Genomic DNA, 10,402 nt, shown 5'->3' with positions numbered 1-10,402 from the left:
GATAGATAGATAGATAGATAGATAGATAGATAGATAGATAGATAGATGATAGCCCACCTTCATTTTGGGTACAGGGCATACTCACAGAGAAGTCACCCAGCTTCTGGGTGGGCCCGGTTCCACAGTCTCATACGGCCTCTGGCCCACAGAGCGAAAGTGTTTGAAGACCATAGCAGCCTGGTCGATATTTGTCAGGTTGATTCCTGGAACTGAGAGGAAGGTAAATAGGACAAAGGGGACATTTTATCAAAGTGCATGTCCTGGCTGCTGGTCCCACAAACAAGCAAGTGACTCATGCTTCAGAGTCCCTTATGTCTGAGGGTGTTGTGCCATTGGTGGTGATGAGGGTCAGGAAATGTTGGAGATGCTGACATGTATTTGGGGGCTTTGAAGGATCCAGCAACGCTAGCTGTGAGTCCCTGAGGAAGTGTGGCCACCGCTACTTCACAGAGAGAAGCATGACACCAAATGGCTTGCTCACAAGTCCCTCTGAGCTGTTGCCACCATACCAAGCATCATTTTCTGGGCACTTTAAGTATAATCTGTGTGGAGTGCAGAAGGTGCTAGAGAGAAGGCTAGTAAGTGTTGAAAGACGAGGGAGTGGGCACTGGAGCTGTGTCTCAGAGGCAGAAAACATGTACCGCTTCTTCAAAGGAACTGAGTTTCGGTTCCCAGGACCCATATCAAGTGGTTCACAATTGCCTGTAACTGAAGCTCCAGGAGATCTGACATCCTTCTCTGGACTCTCAAAGGACCTGTACTCATGTGAACACACACACACGCACACGCACACGCACACGCACACGCCCGCACGCGCACACACACACACACACACACACACAAATGCACACACCTGATGCTGAGGTTTATTTTGTTTAAGAGACAGTCGCTCCCTGATAGGACAGAGGTGACTTTGTGTTCTTGTTTGTAAGTGTGTGTGTGTGTGTGTGTTCATGTGGAGGGCAGAGGTCAGAACCAGAGGGTGTTATTGCTCAGAAGCCATCCATCTTGTTTTTTAAAGCAGGGTCTCACACTGGGCCTTAGGGTTCACTGATTGGACTATGTTGGCTGCCCAGGAAAACCCAGGGATCTCTGCCTCCCCAGTGACATTGCAAGCACACATACCATATCTAGCAATTTACATGCATGCTGTGAAGCTGACCTCATGCTTAGAGGCCTGTGCTTGACCAACTCGGCTATACTCTCAAGCCCCTTTGAAAGCTTTCTTACCGAGCATGTGTCTTGATCACAATAAAACTAACATTAAAAAGTAGAAGTCTTTAATTCTACAAGCAAATATCACCAGCAAGGAGCATTTTAAATACATAAAGTATTCCAGGAGCTTGCCCTTGGTTCTCTGGTGGAAAGGTGGGAGCCTGCATGTCTCACACACTCTCCCCGAGCCACTTGACACAGCTTCTCCCTGGAGCAGCATGTGGAGACAGATGGTAACTTTCCTCTCCCCTCCTCATCTTGAATATCCCTTCAGAGCCTTTCTCTCAGGGAAAGAGCTGGAGACGCTCTCAAATTCCTCACATGCAGTACCTGCGAACAGCTGAGTGGGTGAAGGCATGTGTACCAAGCCAGGCCACCTGGATTTGAACAGGGAAACTGAGAATGGAAACTTGCTCTCTGTCTCTTTCCTACTGTGGCTGTATGCAAGGGTCCTGTGAGAGAGCAGAAGACACCGTGTGGGAGAGATGGAGTCAGGCCTGAGTCAGGGAGGAGAGGCCACGTGCCCATGTTCACTTACCTGGGACCAGGCTCTGGTGCCCCATAACCAGAGCTCCTTATGAGGACTCTGGTACTGTTTTCTTCAGCCAAGCCCAGGCACCATATGCTCTGAGAGTAAAGCATTTCTCCCTACGAAACTGCCATGGGAAAACTAAAAAGGCCGCTTCCTCTTTTTGAGACCCAGCTTCCTGTTCTGTAAGGGCCTAATACCTTTGTTTTGCAAGCTGCCCTCAGAGTGAGTAGAGATGACACATGCGTGCCGGAGGTACCCAACACATGTGACCTCCTGGTAGCTTGACTTAACTTTCTGCCTCTCCTGGCAGCTGATATGATAGAAGAATTGTGTGCACTCACTCGTGAGCCTCTCTGCTCTGTTTTCCAGGAATCTCCCCTCCACCCATCGACCACTTCCTGGAACCAAGGGCTGTGTACAAACTCCCAACCCTCACAACCACTGCTTCGAGTCCTGCTTTGCTGCCTGGTTCTCTACACTGCTCTCTTGAGGGGCCTAGCCCCAACACAGGCACCTCACACTAGCTGGACCAGCATAGCCCTGGGTTTTCATTGATGATCACGTATCCCTGCCTGTGACAGAGCCTGCCCCAGAGCACTGGATCCCAGCCCTGGCTGCACTAACGTCATCTCCCCTGCCTCCTCACTGCAGGCCCTGCAGTGCCCACCTGTTCTCCATTCTGAAATGTGTTTGTTTTCCTCTTGGCAGTCTCCAGAGAGCCCGTTTCTCCCAGATGCTCATGGGCTATCACTGTCTCGCCAAGTTCATACCTCACCTCCCACCCCTGAAACTCTGCCCTTGCTACGCCCCAAACAACCGATGATAAGCAAAGGAACCCTGTTTCTTTTGTGTACACCCTCTCTCCTACCTAGAATGCTGGCCTCGTGCCTTCTGCTTCTCAGACAGATGCCAGTGCCCACTCATTCAGTCGCCATTCTTAGGACTCAGCCCAGCTCTCTCCCTCAGAAAGCCACCCTCTCTGTCCCTGCCTGGACTGTGTCACTTCTTCTGGGCACGCTTGTAACACGGTGTGTCACCACACTCTTCTCATGCTGGTTTGCAGAATGCCCCATTTCCCTTTGGTCTGTGGGATCTTTGTGGAAATAACCCGGACATAATTGGTACTCGTGTCTGTTGTGTTGGCACAGGGCAGGCACAGGTGTGTGCTTGCAGATACACACGCTTGACGCACAGGAACTCACTTCATCATGTTGATGACCAATTGGCAGCTAACAGATTCTGGAAGAGGGGGTGGCATGTGATCCAGCTGAATACCCACTGTTGAGGGTACCAGGCTCTGGTAGTGAGTTTGTTCCAAACTCAGGGTCACACAGATGGCCTTAGTTCAACTCTGTGGGACATGGAATGAAACAAAAACTTGTAAGTATGGGGAAATACGTGTGAGGAAGAAAGGGGCTGAGAGACGGTAGGAGAGAGTAACCAGAATGAATTGCATGTACATGCAATTGAATATACATGTATAAAATTGTCTAAGAACAAACTTTATTAATAGTAAAAGAGACTCCCATTCTCCGTCAGTATGACATGGACTGCCCATGACTGTGAAGAAGCCTATGTCATGTATAGGCCAGTTCTGAACAAATGGCTTATGATTTTGAACAGTGGCCGTCCCTGTGCTGTGCAGAGCCTGTACCACACGTTAGGTCCTGTGTCCATGTTATCACACCAATCTTCACAGGTATCACAAAGCAAGTGATGTTGCCACTGTCCTCCAGACTCACTATATGTCTGCTCCTTTGGGCTGTGGAGAAGAGATGTGTGATTGCCCAGAAGCAAGCTTGCACCATGGAGTGGGCTCTTCCACAGCCGATTCTTAACTCCAGGAAGGATGGCAGATGCTGGGTGTCAGGTGTCATGGATGTCTCTGAGGATGGGGAAGTGGGAAGGCGGGTGGAAGACATTCTGCATAAACACCCGCCTTTCTCCACAGCTTCCAGCTTATCAGAACCATCCTTGTTCTCCATCTTCTGGATATCTGCCTCTGTAGGAGCACCAGTGCATGGGTAGTGCTCCCTGAGCTCTGGTGATCTGGGATGAGTCATCCTCGGCACTCTCAGTGTGCTTGCTCATGGGGGCCACCTGATGACATTGGTGAAGGGCGCGGGCTCTTAAGAGCGGGGACAAAGCACATGGAGACATGGAGATTAAACGAAGTCCTAAAGGGTTACAGTGGGTGTGGGGGCAGGGCTGCCTTTAAATTCTGTCTGAGAGAGCCCCAACTGAAGCCCCTCTGTAGTCTTCCTTCCTGAGCTTAGTTGCTTCTGCCTCTTGCCTGCATGTTGGGTGCCTGTGTTGGTTGTGAGGTCCCCAGTGTTAGACCCCAGAAGCAGCTCTTACCTGTGTCTGTATCCTGCGGGACAGAGACACAAGTTGAAGCAACAATGGTGCCCTCTGTGGTCTTCCTGATGCCGGTACTCATTCGAGTGCTTTCAGCCCATGTGAACATCGTCTGTCTCAGCAAGTGTTAACTCTTCCTCTCCTCCCCCTTCCTCACTGTAAACTCGACAATGCGGTAGTGATTCTTTACCACACTACTTATGCCCATAGTGGGTGCTCAGTTCAGTTCAATGCCCGTAGACTGATACCCTGAGTTGTGGATGAAGAATGGACATCCACTTAGAAACTCCAAATGCCCAGTGCCCTAGCCTGGGTGCCTGCACGGCTTACAATATTTAAAACATTCCTGCACAGACAGGAATGGGCAGCCATTGCTTTTTTTTACATCCTAAGGTGATGGCTCAGGCTCAAATATCCACCCTGAAGGCTGGTTAGCAGGGGAGAGCCCTTGTTCTTCACACCCTGCGCAAGCAGAATACACCGTGAGCGAGAACAGCGAACGGTGTAAACAAACAGAGAAAGGCGTCCCATCAAGGAGACACCTGATGTGTAGGACATAGAACTTGGCCAGAGTAATAGTTACTGGTCTTGTTGTTGGGACCAAGAAACAACCCGATGAAATCAGCTTAAGAAAGAGAAGGTTTGTTCTGCCTCATGGATCAAGGGTGCCATGCAGAGAGGTCTCGGCGGCCGGAGCCCGAGGCAGCGGGTCGCAAGGCATCCGTAGACAGAAAGAAGAGAGCAATGAATGCTTGCATCTGTATTTCTCCTTTGCATTTGTTCTGAAATCTAGCCCAAGGAATGGTATTCCTCAATAATCAATCTCTACCTCAATGAGCCACACCTACATGACCCCTCATGGACATGCCCAGAAGCTTCTCTCTGTCGAGCTGACAGTCAATCCTGACAATCACAGCTAGAAACATTGTACAGGTGCCTCTGGAACTGTATGAGCAGCCCAGAGCCTGGTATTCTGTGTTCAGTACTGGAAATCTATAGTTTGACTGTTTGTTTAGATGCCCTTTGAAAATGTTGTCATCCTGGTTTCTATTAGCTTTATCCGCCTTTAGAATATTCTTAGTCATCTTGGGTAGGACAGTCATGCCAAGCTTAGTCATTCTTGACATTCTGTTGCTGATGATTAGAAGACATGGACCAGCCCATGGGGACAAGTTTTTCCTATTCACACCTCACAGGCAACAGTCAAGCCTTCCAGCCTGCACTTTGCTTGCTGCCCAGCAGAGGGCACCCTACATGGCTTTCTTTTGAAAGCCTGCATAAGTCTTTCTGGTTTGTGTTTTTCTCTATGTACCAGCCTGGGAAAGCCAGCATTTGGGATGGTGGGGCACCTGTGCCTTCAGAAAAAGAACCCGAGCTTTGCTGAAGGTTACAGGGGACATGCTAGTGCTGAGAAATGAAGTGGCCAGGAGCCCACACAGGACACCTGGCAGTGGGGGCAGGGCATTCAGTGCTGGCTTTCAGGATATGCAAGGCTGTTGTCACTATAAACAGCCACAGTCAGGGTGTCTTGGGGCCAGAAAGGTGGCCACATTGGAGAGATCTTTACAACACATACTGCACTGACATTTGTTATACTCCTGCTTAAGAAACCCAGTGAGCTTTCTGTTCCCATCCCTTACCTGGCCTAGGTCATCCTCCCAGGCAGTGTGTATTCCTCTTCATCTACCTGCATGCCTATGACACACAATGCTCTAGCCACAGGTCCTCCCCAGTACCCCCTCTCATACCTCTCCTGTGAGTGTCCCCACCATCCTACATGGCTTTTGTGACACTTATCCTAATTTGTCACAACTTCTTTGTCCACAGATTCATTTCATTGCTACTGAATGCTCCCTCCCTCTCTCTCTCTCTCTCTCTCTCTCTCTCTCTCTCTCTCTCTCTCTCTCTCTCTCTCTCTCTCTTTCTCCCATCTAGATCCAGCATGTCAGGAGCCATTGAAGAGCTCAACTGAGAGAATGAATCCATGCAGCCACCACAATGCCTCCAGTGACAACCCAGCCACTCAGAAGTGGGCAATCCCTCCTTTTCAGATTAGGGCCCTGGTGACGGGGGAGATGAGGTTCTGTTGCCACACATTTCAGGTTTATTGAATGCAGTGCTGGAAGCCAGCCATAAAAGCAAGGGTACTGGGTCCTGTGTGTCATCCTTTCCAAGAGCTCCAGGAGGAATGGAGCCCTGCCTGCTCTGCCACATTCCAGGAGAAAGGTTTGTAGGAAAACAGGTGGGAGGGGCCACTGGCAGGGTGACCCTGTTGTCTCTTCTATGATTGGGCCCCAGTGTGCTATCCCTGAAACCAATATGCTCCTGTTGGAGTTAAGCTGGCCTCAAGCATGGAAGCGTCTTGGTATCACCCTGCAAGTGTCTTCCAACACACACCTATTTCATGAGCATTATCAGTGTGAGACCAGCTAACGGTTCACCTCCAACCTACATCTTCCTGGGGTTTTCAACTTTCCCTAGAAAGAGAATGGATTCTGTGATTTTATCTAGAAGTAGAATGAGGAAGGGCTCGTTGAAGGCGATGATGGAAGACGGAGTGTCCCTTGAGCGGACTATAAGTTTGGTGGTGGTGGTTGCCGCGGCTTCTGTCCCCTCCTCGCTGACATCCAGCACAGCCTTGTGAGCAGCCTGTGAATGGGAGAACAAGGGTCAGTGGCTCCCAACAGAAGCTGTGACCTGAGCCTCCTGCTACCAAAGGCTGATGCTGCTTTCTCTTCCAGGGAGGAGGTTCTCAACCTGTGACCAACAGCCAAGATAACATCATGGGCTGGAAACCGCCCATGAGGACATTTTTTCAGGTGCCTATGAGTGTTCCCCTTGGGTAAAGCTCTATTGGGCTCATCATGTCCCACGGGGGGGACCTCTCAGTCCTTTTTCCCAGGGGAACAATGACAAAAATGAACTCAGAACAATAGCTGACCGTCATATAATCCATTATCAAATTAACATATAAATAAGCATATAAATTAACCAGATCAAAAACCTGACAGATAACAACGTGGATGTGGACAGAGACTAAACAGGCAACCCACCAAACGAAGAGACTTTCTGTGGGACATGAAGTCACCCGATTGTACTGCCAGGCTAAGCGATTTCAGATGCAACAGTTGCTATATCACTTGCGAATTGAACTCAGTAATTTCTCACAAGAGGACCAAAACATCTGGCCTTTTAGACCCATCCCTCTCCCTTTAGGACAAATGTCACATCTACGGGTTCAAAAGGCACCTGGACAGCGGTTGCCATAGCATCTGCTTGGGAATTCAATGAGGTTGGGAGGAAGAGATGCTACAAGCCTGTCTGTTCTTCACTGCAGGTATGTGGCAACCATGTTGCTTGCTAGGAGCAGACCTGCTTGTCAAAGAAGCACAGATTGTTTTCTTCAAGAGGGATTATGTGTACCCGTGAGTCAGGTTATGGTGTGGCCATGGAGGCCCAGGCCTGGCAGCCACAAGACTTGGCCCTTTCTTTGGCCATTAAACACCTCACCCTCTCCAGCCTGTGACCTTCGAAGTAAGATAGGCGTCCTTTCTTAGCTGTCCCTTCTGGCGTGGACTTTCTTGCACATATCTCCATCAACTTACCTTAGAAACCTGCAGGAAATGGGTCTTTGTAATTCCGGAGAAGTCAGCGTTTGAATTAAAGGCGTCCCGGATTCCCATCTCGGGGAGGATGGTTTCCAGGTTGTAGGACGCAGAGATGGAAAATTTTGGGATGAGCACCTTGATCCATCTGTGGAGGGTAATAAGGGAAGAGACGAGGTTAGGATTGCCCCATCTCTCCAGCCTTGTTACTGAGTGCCAGAGAAGTCCACTCACCCCAGCCCTAAAGTACCAGGTTGCTCTGTCTCTGAGTCTCCCAGATGAACAAGCTCATCTCTGGGGATTAGAATAAAACATAAGGATCCTATAATCAAGTGAGGACCTGAGGTGAGATGGTGGGTCAGCATGGGTACCACAGCAGACACCAATGGGGACATCAGGAAGTCATGGTAGCTTAGGTATCAACCACATGACCTCGCCCTGCCCAGCAGGACTCCCTGAGACAAGCACACCCTGATAATCTCCCAGGGTGACAAAATCCCACAGAGGGTTGTACCCTGCTGGGAATATACCTACGTCTGCCCTGTCCATATGCTTGCAGCTGGACACATGTGGCTACTGAACAATTTGATGAGTGCCTATGGCAAACAATGAGCTAAACTCTTACTTTAATGAATTCATTGGTTATACTGACTGATTGATCGGGCTTGGCGTCACATGTGTGCAATGGTGTGTGTGTATTTGTGTGTGTGTGTAGTATGTAATGTAGTGTGTGTGTGTTTGTGTGTGTGTAATGTGTGGTGTAGTGTGTGTGTATGTGTAGTGTGTGGTGTAGTGTGTATATGTGTAGTGTGTGTGTGTTTGTGTGTATGTTTAGTGTGTGGTGTAGTGTGTGTGTAGTGTGTGGTGTAGTATGTATAGTATGTGGTGAAGTGTGTGTGTGTATGTGTGTGTGTTATGTGTGTGATGTAGACAACCTTCGGAAGTCAGTCCTTACCTTCTAACTTGTGGATCCTGGGGTTCAAACTCAGGCTGTCTGACTTGGAAGCCAGAACCTGTACCCCCTAAGCCGTCTCACCACCCTTAATTTTATTCCATTTTACTAAATTCAAATATGGAATACCTCTTGCAGCCAGAGGCTGCCATATTGGATAGCACAAACCTACAGCTTGGCATGTTTTCTTCTTCTGCCATGGTTTCCCTAGCCCAGAGCAAACACCACCCATCTACTGAGCATTTACCATGAGTTGCTCTCCTGGGCACGTTCAATAGCGTTTCTCTTATTTTTAAAGATGGTCAGGCTCAATTGCAGTGCTTTGCCTATGTTTACATGCTTAGCTGCTCACAGAAAGAAAAGCAAAAGACCTTGGAGAGATACCTCATCTGAGGAACCTCCCTGACATTTAGAGTACCACGGACAACTCCTCCTTCTGCTGGCCTGGGCACCTCTGGGTTCTCAGGCTCCCTCTGCATGCTACCTTCCTGTGGTCTTCTGGAGGCTTTGTCTTTCTCCACCACTCAGCAGCAGTGCAGCGAGAGAAGAGAAGAAACTTGACAAGCCTGCAGCATCTCTTGATTCTTCACCTTCCACCTCTGTCAGTGCTGTGCCTCTATCAGAAGTGCCACCACCACCGCCCCTACGTCTTTGTGTAGGGAACAGCTTGGAATCCATTTGATCTGGGCTGTGCACAGATACCCCTCTAGACAATGTACTTAGCAACCTATCGGCCACTTGCGAACCCCAACCTGCAGAGAGTTGTGCAGACACTTGCTTTAATCAATGGAATGATTGACTTCCCTTAAGAACTCCTTGGTAACATGTCCTAGAACACAATCAGGAGTTGTGTGAGGGCAACGGTCTAGGCTGGCTTTGAGTGTACATGCAATAAAGCAAATTATGTGAACTTTTAGGGAGAACTACTTATTTACCATCTTATTCTGCGCATAATTGTGTGTGTATGGTCACAATGAGGTGCACGATGAGAATGATATGAACAGCAAACAGGGAATTGATTATCTGATCGAACCTATCAATCAAAACAGAGAACCATCCCTGCTATGCTGTTAGTACCCAACCTCCTCCTCTTGAGTCTCAGAAAAAGGAGCCCCAAACAATAATTGGGGTCTTTGAGAAGCCTCACTTTTGTGATCCATTAGTAATCTTGCCACCCCATTTCTTTTTGACCTGGATTATCATTTTGTTTGAAGGGAGTCTCCTTGCTGTTTTGAGATCTGTGTCATCTTGTATTCCACTGGAATAAGAGGCCAGGAGTCTGGAAACACCCACCCCAGACTCCAGCCGTCTCCTATGTCCATGCTTGTGGCTGGTGTCATCACTGCACCCTTGAAACATTCCCCTGACAAAAGCAGGCTCCCTCTGTTTACAAGCTCCTGGGTATTTTGCCTGCCTTTCCCAGGACGTTGAGCATCTCAGCATCGTTTTTCTTACATGACTATTATCCTAAGCCTCATCTTTTCTTTCCTCTTAGATGATGAACACTGAGGATAATGAAGATCCCAAGGAATCGTGTGAAGAGACTAAAAATAAATACTCAATGATCTTCTGTATCATATGATTAATCTCCTTGTTCTTTCTACAATATGTACAGACCTAACAACATTGCCGTTATTAGACATTTATTACCTCCCAGATACTCTCTACCACTTTCTAAGGAGTAATGTGGCTTCAGCAACCTCTACCTTCAGTGACTCAGCAACCTCTACCTTCAGTGAC

General features: G+C 48.6%; 2 protein-coding genes across 5 annotated transcripts in view; both read right to left on the bottom strand.

The window, feature by feature from the left end:
• The window catches only part of Serpina11 (serpin family A member 11), a 10,116-nt gene extending 9,920 nt beyond the window's left edge, over positions 1 to 196 (bottom strand). For 2 of the 3 annotated variants that reach the window (XM_028782053.1, XM_028782054.1), the window contains exon 1: positions 58 to 78. In XM_028782053.1, coding sequence (XP_028637886.1) covers positions 58 to 63 — 6 coding nt within the window. In that variant the 5' untranslated portion in view covers positions 64 to 78. The other variant, XM_028782055.1, reaches the window with a different exon arrangement.
• Positions 197 to 6,197: 6,001 nt separating this feature from the next.
• The window catches only part of Serpina9 (serpin family A member 9), a 17,784-nt gene continuing 13,579 nt past the window's right edge, over positions 6,198 to 10,402 (bottom strand). For both annotated transcript variants that reach the window (XM_028782057.1, XM_028782059.1), the window contains exons 4-5: positions 7,711 to 7,858; positions 6,198 to 6,754 (exon numbers count right to left, since the gene is read on the bottom strand). In XM_028782057.1, the coding sequence (XP_028637890.1) occupies positions 6,554 to 6,754; positions 7,711 to 7,858 (349 nt within the window). In that variant the 3' untranslated portion in view covers positions 6,198 to 6,553. The remainder of the gene's footprint in view (positions 6,755 to 7,710; positions 7,859 to 10,402) is intronic.

This window comes from Grammomys surdaster, unplaced genomic scaffold, assembly GCF_004785775.1.
Source record: "Grammomys surdaster isolate TR1022 unplaced genomic scaffold, NIH_TR_1.0 690, whole genome shotgun sequence".
Taxonomy (NCBI): domain Eukaryota; kingdom Metazoa; phylum Chordata; class Mammalia; order Rodentia; family Muridae; genus Grammomys; species Grammomys surdaster.
The sequence above is the reverse complement of the archived record's forward strand: the minus strand, read 5'-3'. Positions and strand labels throughout refer to the sequence as shown.